The sequence below is a fragment of the Balaenoptera borealis genome, assembly GCF_965194805.1.
Source record: "Balaenoptera borealis genome assembly, chromosome: 9".
Taxonomy (NCBI): Eukaryota; Metazoa; Chordata; class Mammalia; order Artiodactyla; family Balaenopteridae; genus Balaenoptera; species Balaenoptera borealis.
In genome coordinates, this window is record NC_138873.1 from 26,770,537 (window position 1) to 26,790,897 (window position 20,361).

The 20,361-nt window shown below is 39.8% G+C and overlaps 1 protein-coding gene across 3 annotated transcripts in view; it reads left to right on the forward strand.

The window, feature by feature from the left end:
• Positions 1–19,965, forward strand: part of IL20RA (interleukin 20 receptor subunit alpha) — a 35,446-nt gene extending 15,481 nt beyond the window's left edge. The window contains exons 2-7 of one of the 3 annotated variants that reach the window (XM_082405717.1): positions 4,652–4,787; positions 10,084–10,265; positions 11,472–11,647; positions 12,225–12,369; positions 16,093–16,232; positions 19,037–19,965. In XM_082405717.1, the coding sequence (XP_082261843.1) occupies positions 4,652–4,787; positions 10,084–10,265; positions 11,472–11,647; positions 12,225–12,369; positions 16,093–16,232; positions 19,037–19,828 (1,571 nt within the window). In that variant the 3' untranslated portion in view covers positions 19,829–19,965. The remainder of the gene's footprint in view (positions 1–4,651; positions 4,788–10,083; positions 10,266–11,471; positions 11,648–12,224; positions 12,370–16,092; positions 16,233–19,036) is intronic. The other 2 variants (XM_082405718.1, XM_082405719.1) reach the window with 2 other exon arrangements.
• The last annotated feature ends 396 nt before the right edge of the window (positions 19,966–20,361 follow it).

Genomic DNA, 20,361 nt, shown 5'->3' on the forward strand with positions numbered 1-20,361 from the left:
AAGCCCCTATCTAAGTAGGTTCTGTGACCCACTACTGCAACCTTATTCCCTTTCATAACTGGGTCACCAAATTTGTAAGTATGTTTTTGTTTGTTTTTTGACTTGTGAATGGTGCTCTCTTTCCATTAGTCTGGGATCTCCACAGGGGCAGGAACATATCTGTTTATTCACCATTAGGTATCCACACAGTGGCAACTGTATTAGCTTCCTGGAGCTGCTGTAATAAAGTACCACAAACTGGATGGCTTAAAACAACAGAAATGTATTCTCTCACAGTTCTGGAATCTAGAAGTACGAAACCAGGGTGTTGGCAGTGCCATGCTTCCTCTGAAGCTTCTGGAGGAGGTTCCTTCTTTGCTTTGTCCACCTTCTGGTGGTAGCCAGGCTTCTTGGCTTATAGATGCATCTCTCCAACCTTCCATCTTCAAATCGTGTTCTCCCTGTGTCTTCAGAACACCATTCACTGGGTCTTCAGATGGCTTTTATCATGGTAAAGCTGCCCCTGGGATAATACTTTGATTTAATGACAAGAGGATAGATATCCAAAACTGATATAGTTTCTGCCTAGGCAATCAGAAAGATAATGTTAATCCAAATGAAGAATCTGAAGGATTAAAAGCTAGGATATACTTTCCCCAGAAACAGTGTACAAAACAGCAACATCCATTTTAAATGTATTTCTGTTAAAGGTGTTTACTACCATGTATTTACAATGAACTTAACTAAGCATTTATCTTTTTTTTTTAATTCAAAAAACTGTTGCTGTGATTCTCACTTGCAATTAAAGGCTAATAAGTTTACAGTCTTCTCATTGGGTTTTTAAAATTTCCTTATAAAGGTGAAATGGAACTATTAAAAAGAACATTTTTCAAGATTGTGAAAGCAGGGGTCTTTTATAACATCATTGGGAATGGAGGGGGCCATTTTTTTCTTCTTCCATTTCTTCCATTTAGGTCGCTTTTTTTTTAGTGATTAATTTCTCTTAGTTTCTCTCAGTTTTAGACTCTTTGTTGTATTAGTTATCTAGTACTGTGTAACAAACTGCCTCAAAACTTAGCAACTTAAAACAACAAATATTATGTCATGGTTTCTGAGGGTCAGGGGTCCAGTAATGGCTTAGCTGGTGGTTCTGGCTCAGGGTCTCCCACAAGAGTATAGTCAAGGGGTAGGCTGGGGCTGCAGCCATCTGAAGGCTTGACTGGAGCTGGAGGATCCACTTCTAAACTCATTAATGTGCCTCTTGGCAGGAGACCTCATTCAGTTCTTCACCAGCTGTTGGAGGCCTGTTACTTGCCACATGGTCCTCTGCAGAGGATTGTTCACAAAAAGGCAGCTGACTTTTCCCAGAGTAAATAATCCAAGAGAGAGAAATCAAGATGGCAGCCACAGTATCTTTTATAACCTAATCTTGGAAATGACATACCATCACTTCTGTCATATTCTATTGGTCACACAGACCAACCCAGATACAGTGTGGGAGAGGAATATACAGGCTGTGAATGCCAGGAGGAGGGGATTACTGAGGGCCATCTTGTAGGCTGGCTAACAAAACTGTGGCAATATGTATAATTTACCCGTAATGTAAACTTGCAGAGAAGGTATATATCCATTTCACAACATTTATAATGAAATATGTTTTCTTGTCAAAAAATAGAATGGCATGATGAGAAAATTGTTTAATGTTGTAATATTGTTGTCAGATTATTAATTCCTTTTATTTAGCCTATTATTCCTTTTATTTAAACTATTAAAATGATTTTTTCTTTAGCATTTCTCTACAGAGGATTTCTATAAATTAATCCTCTACGTTACAGTTTGGTAACATTTTGATAATTGATGTAGCTTTTCTAGAGGATCATTTAAATGATTACAAAACACTAGTAAAATTTTCTATTGAATCAGTGAACATTAATGATTGACAGCCCATTCCAGAGTGCTTTATTTCAGAAAAGCAAAATTGCTTTGTTTCCTCATAACAGTGCCTCCCCCAATTAAATTAAAATGAGCAGTCCATTTACTTTATTCCAAGTTACTTCTTTAAAAATTTGGGGGTACGTTTTAGGCATTTTGAGAATTCTGTTGTTTACTTATATTAAAAGTCACACAGTTGTAGAAACCAATGTTGTAGAAGATAAACCTTTGTATAGATAAACCATGTAAACATTGTAGAAACCAATGTTGTAGAAGATAAACCTTTGTATAGATAAACATTGAGAAAATATGCCTGGATTATAATATCTAAAATAACTTGTGTTTTTTAATTCTCCAAACACAAATTGCCACAAATCAGACTATTCTGGTTCCTTCTCAGTCAATTCGGTGGAGCCATGTTTTGGTAATGTCTTCCATCTGTGATATTATAATACACAGTCTATTTTAATTTTAGTTTTTACAAGATGCTAACCACTCTTCACATGTTAGTGTCATCTAAAAATATAGAACCACAGCATTTTAGATCTGGAAAGATCCTCGGAATTGTTTAGGTTGACAGTGTTCCCCACTTTTGAAGGATTGGGGAATACTATACTTCATGGTGCTGCTTCCCCAAGTTCTCTGTTTTGTCTTAAAAATATGATTAAAAGTTAGAACCTAGTGATAGCACAGAGCAGTATTAAATCATTAGTAATTATTCATTATATATAAGCTCCAGAAAAAGCCAATACCAGTTGATATGCAATGGTTCCAAAGAGTTAGAAGAATAGAAATCAAAGACAGACATTGGGCAGGTGGCATCCTTTAGAGATCCTTTCTACTGCTCCTACACACACAGCCACACAGTGACCAGTTGACAGAGCTTCTCTTTGAGTGTTTAACTTCCCTCTCTAAAATAAAACTGAGGACTTCCCTGGTGGCGCAGTGGTTAAGAATACGCCTGCCAATGCAGGGCACATGGATTTGATCCCTGGTCCGGGAAGATCCCACGTGCCATAGAGCAGCTAAGCCCATGCGCCACAACTACTGAGCCTGCGCTCTAGAGCCTGCGAGCCAGAACTACTGAGCCCACGTCCCACAACTACTGAAGCCCGTGTGCCTAGAGCCCATGCTCCTCAACAAGAGAAGCCATCGCAATGAGAAGCCCTCGCACCGCAACGAAGAGTAGCCCCCGCTCGCCGCAACTAGAGAGAAAAGCCCGTGCGCAGCAACAAAGACCCAACGCAGCCAATAAATAAATAAATAAATAAATTTATTAAATAAAATAAAACTGAGGTATTAAAAAAAAATGAGCAAGATTAAAAGTAGGAGTCATTACAAATGTAGCACATGCTTGCACACATGCACGAACACAAACTCAACCACTTATAGTTTGGTCACTCTGCCACATGTTAAAGAGCTTATTTTGGCTTAGAATCAGGATCATGTTACATTATAAAGTTTAATTCTAAAGGAAAGAATTTTTTCTTTCTTTTCATTTGGCTTGTGGGATTACAATACATTGTATAGAGCTAATCTTAGCCAAGGATTACCACAATCATAAAGCTAATTCCTTTCTCTGACATTAGTCTCAGTTGATTTATACAAGAACTGTTGAACGTTAGCCAAAATTGGACCAGCCTTCAGTGACTTAGCTAAATTTTATTTCCTGTTTGATTTGAAATATCAAAATTTGATATTTTCCAAATTCATTGACTAGATTATGCATATTTATGATAAATTCTTCATAATATCTGATTGTTTATTACTCAGGACTTTGGGATCTCTCCAATAGTTTAAATTAATATTTTGATTCTTTCATATCAGCACTGAATTTTTTCATTTATTGTATTTAAAGGATCGTCTTTGTTTTCTTTTATAAGAAACTATTCTTCACTTTTCTTTTTTCCTTTTCTAATTTTTTGGTAGTTTCTCCATTTTTTATCATTCCTTTACAGAAGATTTCTATAAATTAATCCTCTAGGATACAGTCTTTCTTAGAACACAGTTAGGTGAACATATCAGTGTTTAATTAAATAAATTGTCTTCTTTCATTAGTTCTTATTATAATTATTTCTTTATTATATACTTTAGTAAAGCTAACCCCAGCTCCAATCTCCAATCTCTGGCCTTTCAGTGACATCTATCCTAAATTTTATTTCTATATCTAATAAAGGGATTGTTTCAGTTATCTTCTGGTGCATAACAAACTACCCCAACATTTAGTGGTTTAAAAGAATCATTTTATAATTTCTCATAATTCAGAGGATTTATCTAGGGCTCAGCTGGATGGTTCCTCTGCTGGTCTCTTTCAGAGCCTCTCATGAAGCTTCAGTCTATGGCACATGGGGCTGGAATGTCCACAGTGGCTTCATTCTGGCCCCTTGGTTGGAAGACTGGACTCAGCTGGGACACTGGGACAGCCGAACCTCTCCCTCTTCATATGGCCTCTTGACATGGTTTCTCCAGCATAGTCGCCCACTTTTTACATGGCAGCTCGGGGCTTTCAAAAGGACAAAAGTGGAAGCTCGTAGGCCTTGTTAAGGCTCAGTCCCAGTATCAGTTTTGTTGGTTAAAGAGGGCCATGAGGTCAGCCCATGTTCAGTTTGGAAGGAAATACACAGAGCATGAGTACTGGAAGGTGTGGCTCATTGGAGGCCATATCTGGAGACCAGCTACCACATGTTAGGTCTTCCTTTCTCTCTATTAAGACCTCAATTCCTCTCTACTCCTTTTTCAGTTCCCTGTGTCTCTGGTGGTCTGCCTAAACCTACAAATATCACCTTCTTATCTATAAACATGAAGAATATCCTACAGTGGAACCCACCACAGGGCCTACAAGGAGTGGAAGTTACTTATTCTGTGCAGTATTTCATGTAAGTTGGTTCTTTTCGTTTTGGCTAATTTATAAGCACAAGACTCAGACTCCTATTAATTGTGCAAAGATAAACCATCTATTGTATTAAACGAGTGAGGAAAAAGAAAGGTTTTAGTTATTTCATGTTAAGTTATCTCATTGTGTTTTGTTAGATTAAATTAGACAACAGTTTCTTCATGGAAACAGAGTATTGAGTACTTAGGCAAGAAGAAGTTATTTAAATGGAGAAAAGAAGTCTGTCAAAATGTTATTCTGTGGCTGAGCAAACAAGGAAATCCATCACCTCTGAAACATCTATACTTACTAGAATTATAGGACATTTTTAAGTGAAACTGAGTGCAGAGTTCTGTACAACTCACAGTTTTTATTAAAGATAATAGTGAATGGACATTTTCACGTTTCACCTCTCGCTCAACACTCATTGCAATCAACAAAGAATGCAAAATGGTGAGTGGGTGTGTGATAGGTCCTCACTCCTATACCCACTCACCTAATATTTAATAAAGAACTGGCTCCATTCAAAGAGTAATTGTCCCAAAGAATCCAGCACACCTATCCCTAATTACTGAAAGGGAGAAAGACAAAAAGAACACAAGTCAAAAATTCCTGAAAGCTTTCTCATGGAAATTAAAGAAAAATTCAGACAAATAATGGTCCATAGTTTGAATCCATAAACAACATGTTCTCTAATGGTAAACCTCAAAGAAGAGATAACAGTCAAAGAAGAGATTCTAAGACAAGAAGAAGAACTTTTTTTAAAAGCACGGTGGCAGAACTTAGGAAGAAGATGGAAAATAAAAATGTTATATAGAGATGAAAAACCTATTATAGCTAACAGGTAGTAATAATTGAACAGGTAATAATGACTATCTGGAATTGCATATCCATGCATGCTCTGTCTAGGAAAATTTAATAAAAATAATAGGAAGACATATCCTGGTAAAGTTATTGAACTTTGAAGAAAATGAAATGATTTATGACCGTCACAGCAAAAACAATGATTTCTATCTGGCAACACTCAGTTCATGACAGTGATATATCTTCTGAGGGAAAAATAAGTGTGACCTAAGACTCTTACCAAGTTCAGCAAATGTATTTTCTGTATTTTCAAGCAGGTTGAACCTGGGCTATCACTCCCCTGAGACCTTCTTGCAGGCTGTGGCGGGGAGGGAACACTAACTAAAGATGATATCCAACTGACAGAGGGATAAAGATGAGCCTAAATGAACTTAGTAATGACAAGATTTTGGCAAAAAGACAGGGAGCAGGCATTGAAACTATCTAAATGTAGAACTAAGACTAGTGATGGGAAATATGGTTACAGAACTTTCTTGTAAATGTTTGAATCTTATCAATCATATAACAAATCAGAAGGTGGGGAAAAACTGTATGTGTACTGACTTCTGTAGCACGAAGCCATTATATGTGATCCAAAATGAAAATATGGCATCATTTTAATAACTAAACTCTCAATATCTTTCATACACAATTTTCTTAATTTAAAAGATCTTTTAAGAACTAATATCTCGTGTGGTAATGAAACGTTTGAACTGCAGTGATTCATTTCATTTTAATTTCTTTTTCTTTAAAGTTTGAATCAAGTTAAATTTACTACTTTTATTAAAATCATAAGTATGGCATAGCCTAGCTTTTGTCTATGTATTCAGCTATTGAATCATTCCTCTGGGTACATATAAGCATAATGAGATGTGCAGCATCATGTGTACCAAATGTTTCAGGGTAATGGGCTTCAGGGTAATTTATTTCTCTCTCGGTTATACTTTTCTGATTGCGTGAGTTTAAAAACTGTACCGTATTTACAAAAAAGAATAACATCATTTTTGTCTTTGAAAATTCTGAGGAGATATGGGGATATATGTATATGTATAGCTGATTCACTTTGTTATACAGCGGAAACTAACACACCATTTAAAGCAATTATACTCCAATAAAGATGTTAAAAAAAAGAAAAGAAAAGAAAATTCTGACCATTAAAGGCAGTGAAAGACTTTGGCTGCTACTCACAATGAACTCATTTATCTAGAACTTCATTCTCATTGCCAAAGAATTTCTCAGGAACCAGTATTTTAGGGAAAGGCATCACTCTGCCAGGAGAAATGGCTCATGAGTGTGTCCTTGTCTCCTTTTGCATTAGTGGAGCAAGGAGCTTGTTCTGTTCTTTATGTGTTTATGTGATTCAGAAAAGAAGAGAGAGAGTAATCCCTGCTCTGTGAGAGAAGATAATTTAGATTACATAAATTTCAAAAAAGAATATTTGAAAAGAAACTTGCCATGTTGGAGTTCTTACATGCCTGTGAATGTGGACAGTGGGCAGGAATACAGGGCAGCTTGTGTCACTGACATGGCTCCAGGCTCAGCTCCAGAGACAAACAGTCCTGGGGTCACAGCCAGACTGTGAACCTAAATGGGTAACTTTGGGCAAGTTACATATTATACTTTTTTACTTTTGAGTGAAGTTTGTTTCCAAGTAAAAAATGAAATTTTAACAAAAGTTTAAATTATATCTACCCAAAGAATTTAACACCAAAAATAGAGTGTAGCATTAAAAGCACAAGCTTTAGCATCAGGGAGAAGTGGTTCAAATCCCAGATATGCCTGGTACTAGTCAGACTACCTTGAGCAACTCCCTTAATATCACTGAGCCTCAATTTCCTCATCTGTAAAATGGGATGAAAATAACGGTACCTACCTCCTAGGGTTATTATGATAATTAAATGAGATAAAGCTTTCAAATCTTAAGCACCAGTCCAGGCGCATAATAGGCACTTGATAAATATTTCCTGCCATTACCAGAAATCAGGGACCACTGAGGGCCCCGCGTGACTTTTTGACATGCATGAACATCATTACTGTAGTATTTATTGAATGATTCATGTCTATCAGCTTGTCAGACTTACAAAGCATTTTGTCCAGAATTAGTAAAGAGCGTTTCTTCTTCATCAACATCTGTCATGGGAAGCTGCCTTGCCCTTGGCAAAGTCAGGAAGTTTGAGGAGAAAAGGTCAAATAGGCGATGGCAATATTTTTCAAACCACAAGTCAAGACCTGTTGGTGGGCCATGAAATCAATTTTGAGGGACATAACTAGCTTTTTTTTTTTTAACAGGAAGGATTAGAATGGTGTGGAGTGGATTGGAATGCAAAATAACTAAGTGCCTGGCATGTTGTAAAGTTTAGGTATTATCTTCTAAAACCTTTGTTTTAGTATGTTGGATATATGTGTGAACTGGGTCACACTGTGAAATGTATTTCTTTCTATGGCTCACAGTCAATAAAAAGTTTGAAAGCCCCTCAGCATGTTGATTACTTGAATGGAGAAATTGGTCAACAAGATCTAGCTATATTTCTAATGTTTTCTGGTAGCTATGGTACTTATGAAACAGGAGACATTTACTTTCAGGACTCTGCTGCCATATTTTGAAAAGAGAAGATACCCTTAAGCTTTGGCAACACTTGATAAAGTTGACATTTCCTCCTTCTCAACACACAGTCTTCCCTTGACTTTTGTGATGTCTGTTTTTCCTTCTCCCTCTTTAGCTGCTATTTCTAAGTGTACTTTGTATCTCACCTTTATTTTTTTTAATTTTTTAAATAAGTTTATTTATTTATTTATTATTTTTGGCTGCGTTGGATCTTCGTTGCTGCACGCGGGCTCTTCTCTAGTTGCGGCGAGTGGGGGGCTACTGTTCGTTGCAGTGCGCGGGCTTCTCATTGCGGTGGCTTCTCTTGTTGTGGAGCACAGGCTCTAGGTACGTGGGCTTCAGTACTTGTGGTGCACGGACACAGTAGATGTGGCTCGCGGGCTCTAGAGCGCAGGCTCAGTAGTTGTGACGCACGGGCTTAATTGCTCCGCGGCATGTGGGATCTTCCCGGACCAGGGCTCGAACCCATGTCCGCTGCATTGGCAGGTGGATTCTTAACCACTGTGCCACCAGGGAAGTTCCGGTATCTCACCTTTAAATCTTGCTGCTCCTGAAATTGTATCCTAGGGTTTGCTTTGTCTCCATGGGTAATTTCGTTGATGCCTCTGCCTTCCATGAGCAGCTTTATGCCATAGATTTCAAAATCCCTGCCTCCCACTCACCCCTTTCTCCTGAGCTCCAGCGCTTTCTGGGCATCCGCATTCAGATACCTTTTACGTATCTTAAGCTCAACATGTCAAAAACTGAACTCATTATCTTTCCCTCCCCCTCCTCTCCCCATTTCCCAAACCCACTCTTCTTCCGCATTCCTCATCTTGGTAAGTGTTACCACCATTCCACCCAACTAGCTCGGACAGAAAGAGACATCATCCTTAACACCTTCTTTTCCCTCATCTCTTTCATGCACTCAATCACCAAGTCTTGTCTCCTAATATTTTTTCCTTTTGTCCTGTCATTCATTCCACTGCCACTAGCCTTGTGCAAGCCACCTACCTCTTCCACCTGGACCACTCTAGCATCCTCTCAACTGCTCCCCAGTCGGCCACCCTTGACCCATTACATTCTCTACGCTACCACCAGAGTTAGCTGTCTAAAAGCCCGACACACCTGCTTTAATCCTTTCAGTAGCCTCTCACGCAACCCTGTCTCTTTCACTTGGCTCTTCCCATGTCACTTAACCTCTCAATACCTCAGTCTCTTCCACCTGAGAAATGCTAAAATATTTCCCACCTCCTGTTTCTATGGGTGTTATGTTTTTAATAAAGGAGAGGAAAAACAGATGTGAACAACCTGGTTAATATCATCATCATCACTATGATCATTGAAAATGCTGATTTCGGAATGCACTCCAACCTAGTGAATTTTCCCCAGAACCCTTGAGGGCAAGTATATTTTTAAATTTTATGAGAATGTCAAGAAGAATTTCCAAGGAAAAAATGACTAATTTTTCTTAAAACAATCAATCCAAAAAAAAAAAAAAAAGACCCACCAAACTAACCTTGGTATGCATGTGGGCTAAAAATTTACATAGAAGAATTGATCACACAGTCTGTAAAATTTTTACTGTAGGCCAAGCCTAATAATAAAATACATGCTTTCAAAATGTACCATCCACATTATAATTCACAGAAAAGAAAGGTGATCACAGAAACTCTGACTCATGTTCCTGACAGCTAATGAAAAAAATTGCCAGCAGCAAAAGTAGATTCTTTTTTGTCTCAATGATAAGCACTTTTGTTGTTCTGAAGAGAAGGTCTTAAGTTCCATTCAGTTTTGTATAATGACTGTTTTCTTTTTTCCTACTGTAAAGCATACAGGGCACCTCACTGTTAATTCACAGTTTCCTTCTCAGCAGATATGGGCAAAAGAAATGGCTGAATAAATCCGAATGCAGAAATATCAGTAGGACCTACTGTGATCTCTCTGCTGAAACTTCTGACTACGAACATCAATATTATGCCAAGGTTAAGGCCATTTGGGGAACGAATTGTTCTAAATGGGCAGAAACTGGACGATTCTATCCTTTTTTAGAAAGTAAGTAACACAGTTGTCTGTTAAACATGTATCAATATCAAGTTCATCTGACCCCCTAATGTAACAGTCTCTGCCTCATAGACAGCCTTGTCGAGGCCAGTGCTCTGCACTCTGTCCATTGGGTGGAGTGACCAGCCCAAGGTACTTCACCTTGCTGCATCTCAGAGTCTCATCTTTAGAATGAAAGTTTTGGCCAAGTGTCTCTAAGATTGCTCCCGGATCCAGAATTGACGCTAGATGCCAATATTATCAAATTTTGATTTGGTTTTATTGTTTAGTTGAGATTATATAATTTGAGGAACAACTGACAGATTTATTTTAATGTTGTGGGTTTATAAACTATTTGACATATGCCTGCAGGTTGATTAAAGATTGTTCTGATCTCCAAACTAAGTCTCTTCTTGTTACAGACTTGGTAGAGTTACGACTTAATTTCTAGATGTAACTCAGAATTAAGGCAACATCTTCCTGGTATTTCCTTTTAAAATTTTCCATCCCTGATCTGTGACTGATTCAGCCATAAAGGACCCACTCAGAGCTGCCATGATGCAATTTACAAGCACTCCCTAAGTTCTGGAGCTAGAGCCTTTCCCTTGCTGCCCTTCTGGATCAGAAGTCAGCAAACTATGGCCTCAGACTAAATGCAGCACCTCCTCCCCTTTCTTTTTCTACAGGACAAGAGCTAAGAATGGTTTTTACATTTATATAAATAATAGTTGCAACAGAGATCACATGGCCTGCCAAGCCTAAAATACTTACTGTCAGTACCTTTATGGTAAAAGTTTGCTAATCTCTGTTCTAGATCATTCTCCAAAGGTTACTTCCCCAAAGGTCTTTAGCAGCGCTTCATTTCTCCATTTCTGATTTTTACAAACACATCAAATCCTCTTAATGTTATTTGTCACCAACGTTTCAGGTCCCAGGAGTGTTGCAAACACTTTTAATTATATTTACCGTCATCTAGTACTGTTTATCCATGTGACTAGGAACTACATGTGACTAAGTAAATTTGCTGTTTTAACATTCTATCAGTGTGTGACATGATTGTTTCAAGATTCGGTATCACTTGGGCCCACCTAGAGCATTCTGAGGCATCTCAGAAAAGAGGGTGGGCTTTAGAGCTTTGATCCCAGTAGGATTATATTGTTTCATCCAAGGTGATTTCTACATCTGAACATGATAATTCCCTCTCCCCTCCCCTTTAAGCACAAATTGGCCCACCAGAGGTTGCTTTGACTACTGATGAGAAATCCATATCTATTGTTCTGACGGCTCCAAAGAAGTGGAAGAAAAACCCAGAAGAAAACTCTATTTCCCTGGAACAAATATACTCTAATCTGAAGTATAATGTGTCCATATATAATACTAAATCAAATAGAACGGTAAGCCTGAAATGGAACGGGGACCTATAATTTGTGTCACTTTTTGCAGCTAATGCTGGAAACACGCAGCCCTGATGCTTAAATTCTCGGCACGTGAATCTGGGAAGGTGTGATATTCAAAAGTGTTGCCATACAAGATACAGTTGAAGCTGATGTGTAGAAATTTTTAAAACTGCCTTCAGATTTCCTTTACAGAAAGTCTCCGCTATGATGTTGCTGTTGGTGTGTAGAGCAATTGTCCGCCTCACTTTGGTGGAGAGTTTTTACTTACTTAACATCTGTCAATCACTCTCCAAGAAAGAAAAAAATATCAGCAAGAACACAGGACAAAGTGGAAGAAGAAATCCCTCCTTATGTCATTATTTAGAATTGTTCCCACAATTTGTCCAGTCCCTAACTGGGACTGCCAAGCTGAAGGAAAAGGATATTTTAAAGCTGTTGCTAAAAAAAAAAGAGCTCTTAGTGATAGTAAAGGACTTAATGGTACCTCAGTCTTCTATTTCCTTCTAAAGTTACTTGTCTGGGGTGGTGCTGGAAATCTCTGGCTCTAACTGCTCTTCGCAATTCCCTATCCTAGTGGTCCCAGTGTGTGACAAACCGCACGCTGGTCTTCAGCTGGCTGGAGCCGGACACTCTGTACTGCGTCCTCGTGGAGTCCTTCGTCCCAGGCCCTCCTCGCCTTGTTCAGCCTTCTGAGAAGCGATGTGTCAGTACTTTGAAAGGTAAGCTTTGAGAATCTCAGCTGGTCTGAGGAAGGAAATCTGCTAAAACTAGAAGGAAGGATGGTGGTGTAGACAAGGTTTTGAAAATCCGTGTCTACCAGAAACAGGCTGAAGTGAAGGCAGAAACAACCATCACCAGAAATGCATTGAGCAGCCTGGGACTCTACCATTGAACTTGGCTCACGGTAGGGAGTGTTTTCACCTCCTGGGGAACTCTTAGCACCAGTCCAACAAGACTCTACCTTGGGAAATAAGAATTATAGGAATTTTTACACACACGGTTTTTCTTCTTTAAAACTATAATCACTCTGATCAGTAGAAGTTCTGTGGTCTTTAAGAACATCAGATGAGTTTATTCCTAGAAACAAAGCAGTATCCTAAAAACACTTTACGACAGAGTCTTTTGCTCCCCCTCGGGAATACAAATCATAGGCGCTGCAGGTTGTGTTCAGATATCACTCACTGTGCAAGGCTGTGCAAGGGCCTGGGATCAGCAAATCAGTTATTACTCCCTCACTCTTATAGTTGCTTCTCTGTCTTTCCTTTTATTTGTCTCCTCGTGTTTTCTGAACTTGGCTGCCAAGGAAGTGTGGTTGAAGATTCTCGTTCCTGTTAGGAGACTAGAGTTAGGAGCTTGGCATTTGTTTAATTGTTCTTCCCTGAGGGTGGTAAGACCCTGAACTCAAAACCTAAAAATTGAAAATAAATCCTAAAGTTTACCTTCATTGAATGGCTCTTCATCCATTCTTCTTGTGTTTCTCTCTTCCAAATGTGCTGGCCTGCCAAGTGTCACAATCGTTTTCCCCAAGACTTGGTTCCGTCACCAGCTGTGGGACAGGAATGGTGACAGAACCCCCATTTTCCTCTCCCCTCAAGCCTCCCACATTTCGAGATGAAACTGTCCTAAGGATTAAAAAAGGAATTTTGTGAATACATATCAGAAGTGAAAAGCTTTATTTTTGAATCTCCATCGTTATCATGCCTTTCCCTTTAAAACGAAGGGTTCTCTACCATATGTCAAATATCAATAAAATTAAAATGCAAAGCAAGCAAAAGGCAAAGCAAAGCAGATTGAGGAAATCATTTTTGTATTTGGAAAAGTGCTCTGTTTACTAACAGCTTGATCAGTGGGCAAATGGTAGGAATGAATTCCCAGTGGAAATCATTTAAGCCATCGGCAGAGCTAAAGCAACTAAAGTACAGATCAAATGAAATACTTCCCAGTAAGCAGATGGAGCCGACTTTCTCCCTAGTCTTGGAAAAGTAATAACAAGGTACCATTTCATGTTCTGACCTTTCTTGATATCCCAGCTGTTAGAGCACCCCAGATACCTTTCCAAGACACCATTATGAGGGTCTACTTTTTCAAAACTCACTATTAGCTCTTTTGGGACTATTCTTTGAAATATTTCTGCCCTCCACAATCCCCCAATTCCTAAAATACAGATACAGTTTATTAGTTGATTGTTGCAAACATGTGCTGGTGTATACTAAGTGCCTTCAGTCACTGTTGTCACGGCTCTGTTTACCAGGGTGAGTTTGGTCCAGAGGCCAGGGATTGTATTAAGAGGACTGGATTGATTGGGGTTGACATATACACACTACTATATGTAAAAGAGATAACTAATAAGGACCTACTGTATAGCACAGGGAACTCTACTCAATAATCTATAATGACCTATATGTGAAAAGAATCTAAAAAAGAGTGGATATATGTATAACTGATCACTTTGGAGTACACCTGAAACTAACGCAACATTGTAAATCAACTATACTCCAATAAAAATTTTTTTTTAAAAAAAAGGACTGGACTGAGTTGTAGCCTGAAGTAGGGGCAGGTGATGCTCAGCCATCTGCAACATCTGCATTATTGGCATCTTTCTATGTGGAACCTGTTGACAGATGTGCTCTTCGGGATGGAAGAGCCTGCAGTTGGACCCCCATACCTGGGCTTTTCCCACTGGCTATTGTTGACCAGAAGTCCATGATGCTTCTGTTTCCACTCTTTAACTAGACAGTTAACCGGACAGCAACTTAGCTGCTCTCTCCCAGGACTAGGCATCAAGAGTATCCAACGTCTGCAAGGATTAGAATACTCCCACGACACTCTTGCTGATTGTATTAGTATGTAAGGAATGCCCTAGAACTTTTGTCATTTGTGCTAAAGCTGCTCCTTTTTCCACTGCTGTAGTAGTCAGGGTTCTCCATAGAACACAATATACATAATCTTTATATATAAATGTATACACACACACACACACACACACACACACATCAAGACGGAGATAGAGACTTATTTTAAGGACCTGGCTCACATGATTTTGGAGGTTGGTAAGTTCAAACCCTGCAAGGCTGGAGACCTAAGGAAGAATTTATGTTGCAGTTCTTATCTGAAGGTGATCAGCTGGCAGAATTCGCTCTTCTGGGATGTGATCAGTCTTTTTTCTATCAAAGCCTTCAACTGATTGGATGAGGCTCACCCTCATTATAGAGGGTAATCTGCTTTGCTCATGTCTACTAATATAAATGCTAATCTCATCTAAAAAATGCTTTCACAGAAACATCTAGAATAACGTTGGACCCAATAACTGGGTACTGTGGCCTAGCCAGATTGACACATAAATTTAACCTTCACAAATTACAAGTACTCCACAGGAGCTTAACAAATATAAATTAGTCACAGTGAGTCCTATCTATCAACCATATAGTCTGATCCATGGTGATCCAGGGCTACTTTTCTTAAAACTACTCACCAGATCTTTTCATTCCTCTATGGACTTTTTTTTTTTTTTAATTTTATTTATTTATTTATTTATTTTTGGCTGTGTTGTGTCTTCGTTTCTGTGCGAGGGCTTTCTCCAGTTGCGGCAAGCGGGGGCCACTCTTCATCGCAGCGCGCGGGCCTCTCACTATCGCGGCCTCTCTTGTTGCGGAGCACAGGCTCCAGATGCGCAGGCTCAGTAATTGTGGCTCATGGGCCTAGTTGCTCCGTGGCATGTGGGATCTTCCCGGACCAGGGCTCGAACCCGTGTCCCCTGTGTTGGCAGGCAGACTCTCAACCACTGCACCACCAGGGAAGCCCCTGGACTTTTAAACTCATTATGACCCTACGGCACAGCAGGACCACGGAGGGAGTTACTGCCATTCTCAGCACACACCAATTCAGCCGCCTCTCCACACATCCCCAAGCTCCAGACCTACCAGAAAGCCTGGCCAACTGTGTAAGGATGGTTCTGTTTGTCACACAGAAGATGACGCCATAAATTCGTGGCAAGGTCCTGAATATATGGAAAAGGTTGAGTCAAATGAGGGGCATGGAAATGTGGGGCACCTTAATGGGATCTTCACAAGAAGGTTTTGTTGTTTGGTTTGAAGTGCTGTGAGTTGCTTGAGTATCAGGCACACTTTCCTGCAAATAGAAGAACCAGCATGAATCTCATAGCCAGATATAAAATGTTGGAATATCTTCTGACTTGGGTTGTTAAGGCATCCTTGCTGTAAAGGTTGGAGACAAGTCCAGATGATTCCTTAAGACCACCTATTGTCAGAGAGAGTAAGAATTCTGAGATCCCTTCTAACATTTAGCTCAAGCTTCTCAATTTATAAATGAGAAAACTGAATTCCTAAAAGTAACTGATCTCTCCAAAGCCTCTTGATGTTACCAGTGTTTTCCCACCACACCAAATCACAACTGTCTACCCCACCCCACTTTTCTTTTTACAGATCAAACATCAACACTGAAGGTTAAAATCATCCTCTGCTATGTTTTGCCCATATCTGTTACTGTGTTTGTTTTTTCTGTGATGTGCTACTCCATGTACAGATATACCCATGTCAGCAAAGAGGAACACCCAGCAAATCTGGTGAGTGCCTAGAGTGGTAGGAGGGTTTATAACAACCCCAGGAAGATAGAAAAGGGGGTTCTAGAACAGATACCGTTCCTTTTATGGGCACAGTGAGTTTCAAGTTAAAGAGTTGATGAATTAAAAACACTTTCTGTACTAGACTAACTCATTAACATAACCAAAGAGAAAGATTCCTTAACTTTGACAAAGATTTTATATTTATGGAACAGATCAGACTAGGTCTTGAGGTACACAGATAAATTGTCATGATCCCTGCCCCTCCAGAGGCTGAAGTCTAGTTGGGGACTAGACGTTTTAAAGGATATGTGAAGACTAAGATGAAAGTGGGTTCTAGGGACTCTTGCGGGTACAGGAAGGGTGCTGGCACCCTACGTGGAGGAGGAGGAGTTTCATGCCTGGGCTTGGTCATGAAAGTTCAGTAAGAGTTAGGGCACCTACCTCAAGTGGGAGAAACCGCAGGGGCAAAGGTAGGAGGATGTTTGGGAAACCATATAATTTTGCAAAACCATAAGGTTCCTGATGAGAAGCTATGAAAGAAGAGACTGGAGGGTGGGGGGTAAGGCCAGGTAATGGGAGAAGTGGGGAGTTATTCGAAGGACCTTGGGCTTCATTGTGTTTGCAAAACTCTGTAGGGTTTTGAGTTGGGATCATTATGATCAATATTGAGTTTTAGATACAACTGGATAGTGTTAAAGACAACTTTAGGGGGAGGAAGACTAGAAACAAACAAACAACAAACCCAGCTAGGAGACTGTGGGAGTTGTCCAGGAGAGAGAAGATGAGAGTCTAAAAGAGGAGAGGGGGATGTAGGGCTGGAGACAGACACGGAATGGAAACACGTTTAGGGGGAAAGCGGCCAGGACTTAATCATTCACAGCAAGGAGAAGCAAGAAAGTAAAAGAAGGAACAAACCTTATGCTTCTGGACCATGTACTGGAGGTTTCCCAAGGCTGAGCATATTTTAACAATCAAAAATTATTTCTTTGGAAATTATCAAAATACGTGTTCACATGTACACGATACATACATGCATTCCTGTTCTGTTTTTAAATGTTTCTATTATTCTGCCTTCATTTAGGTTTCAGAGTTAGCTTTTAAATGATGTAGGGAGAACTTTCCTAGGAGGAAAAAGCACAGGAGAACTGACAGCCTGTGACTTTTTGAAACCCAAATTTTTGTAAAAGAAAGATGCCGAAGTTCCCATTTTGTAGTTAAATGAAATCGCATCATTGGGTGGACAATGAGAATTGTAACATAACTCATCTGCTATAAATTGGCAGATGAATTTCCGTTTTGGGCCCTATTATAGCATGATTAGTTTGGTGTATGGGGGAAGTAAGTAAAACCATCTCTATTCATGTGCTTATTTCTCTTTTTACACCTAGTTTTCATGCCCTTCCACATTTCCTGTCCAGAGTATATGCAAAAAAGAGCTGGTAGCCCAGAGGATGGCTTATTGATAAACACATAGTAAACTATAATTAATAAAGCAATTTCAAAAACTCTCAGTCTTCACCACTCCTGACACAGCAGAAATTCTGATTTTACAGAATTTAAAAAAGGAGGCTCAAGAAATTAAATAAGCCCCCTGAATTCCCTCAGCCAGTTAGAGGAAGAGGGAGTCACACCCCGATCCTTGGACTGGATCAGGACCACTCAGGGAACCACTTTTCACTGCCATATGCATTTCGTGCATCTTGGGTCCCTTGCCTCCAGGTGAGGGAGTTTTCCCTCATATTCCAAACATAACTTTCACTTCCATGAGTTGGTAAGAATAGGCCTGTACAACTATCTGGGGACAGTATAAATTCTAACAGCTGGTTTTTTTTGTTTGTTTGTTTTTTTAACAGCTTTACTGGAGCACAGTTGCCCTACAATGGTGTATCTGTTTGTGCTTTATAACAAAGCGAATCAGCTATACATATACATATATCCCCATGTCTCCTCCCTCTTGCTTCTCCCTCCCACCTTCCCTATCCCACCCCTCTAGGTGGACACAAAGCACCAAGCTGATCTCCCTGTGCTATGTGGCTGCTTCCCACTAGCTAGCTATTTTGCATTTGGTAGTGTATATATGTCCATGTCACTCTCTCACTTCGTCCCACCTTACTCGTCCCCCTCCTCGTGTCCTCAAGTCCATTCTCTACGTCTGTGTCTTTATTCCTGTCCTGCCCCTAGGTTCTTCAGAACCTTTTTTTTTTTTTTAGATTCCATATATATGTGTTAACATACGGTATTTGTTTTTCTCTTTCTGACTTACTTCACTCTGTATGACAGACTCTAGGTCCATCCACCTCACTACAAATAACTCAATTTCGTTTCTTTTTATGGCTGAGTGATATTCCATTGTATATATGTACCACATCTTCTTTATCCATTCATCTGTCGATGGACACTTAGGTTGCTTCCATGTCCTGGCTATTGTAAATAGAGCTGCAATGAACATTTTGGTACATGTCTCTTTTTGAATTATGGTTTTCTCAGGGTATATGCCCAATAGTGGGATTGCTGGGTCCTATGGTAGTTCTATTTTTAGTTTTATAAGGAACCTCCATACTGTTCTCCATAGTGGCTGTATCAATTTACATTCCCACCAACAGTGCAAGAGGGTTCCCTTTTCTCCACACCCTCTCCAGCATTTATTGTTTGTAGATTTTTTGGTGATGGCCATTCTGACTGGTGTGAGGTGATATCTCATTGTAGTTTTGATTTGCATTTCTCTAATGATTAGTGATCTAACAGCTGTTTTTAACGTCTCTCTAAAGTGAAAAGGTGAAAACCATTCTCTACTCTCTTTATAGGTTTTGATTTATGGAAATGAATTTGACAAAAGAGTCTTTGTACCTGCTGAAAAAATTGTGATTAACTTTATCACCCTCAGTATTTTGGAGGATTCTAAAACTCCTCATAAGGATATAAGTGTAATGGAAAAAAGCAACGATGCATCAGACCTGAATGAGCCCAGTGAGGACCGGGAGCCCCATCAGGAGGAAGTGGAGGTGAAACACCTGGGGTATGCTTCACATGTGGTGGACATTGTGTATGACTCTGAGAAAAGCACCAGAGGGACTTCCTTAACCCAGCAAGAGCCACCCAGCAGAACAATGGCCACAGATAAAGCAGTCATCGAATATGAATGTGACATAAGAACTAGCGACATTTCTGTGGGGCCTGGAGATCAGGAGTTCAATTTGCAGGAGGAAGTGTCCCTACAAGGAAAGTTATCTGAGCAACAGGCAACTTTAGCAGACTTGGGTTCACAAACACTACCATATTCATATACCCCTCAGCTCAGAGACTTGGACCACCTGCCGCAGGGGCATGTGGACACAGAGGAGGGGCCAGAGGCAGAACCATCAACCACACTGGTCGATTGGGACCCTCAGACTGGCAGGCTGTGTATACCTTCATTATCCAGCTTTGAACATGACTCAGAGAGATGTAAGCATCCTGAGTCTGAGGGACTCAAGGAGGAGGGCCTCTTATCTAGACTCTACCAGGATCAGGCTCCAGACAAGACACTGGAGGAACATGAAGCCTATCTCATGCAATTTATGGAGGAATGGGGATTATATGTACAAATGGGAGACTAACACTCACACTTCCCTTTGCCAGACCACTACTGTTACAAAACACGTGAGTGCAAACAGATAAGTGACCGAACGATAAAGTACCAGCGACAGAAGTTTACTCAGATTTCTGTGTCAGTGAGAATTACTTATTTCTTCTATTTTCATAGCACTTGTTTCATTCCGCCTCCTGTGGGTGGTTGGGTTGTGTGTGTGGGTCTCACACACTGATGGTGGGCACCCAGAGTGCAGTGGCTGACCCTCTTTGTACCCAGTAAGTATTCAAAAATGTTGGCCAACTTGGATGCAGAATTTATTCCGGTGGGTGTACTGTGGCCTCTTTATTTATGATTTTCTAACAAGCACTTGTACAATTATTTTCTGGGCCCTGAAGACCATTCATTGTATAAGTGCTACTTTTTTAGAATTTGGTTTATTGCCAGAATGATGAGATACTTAAAACATGCAAATACCACTAAGTGGGTGGGAAGTGGTCACATTTAAAGACCTAACCCACTGTTCAATCATAATAATCCATGTTCAGAGTGAATAAATCA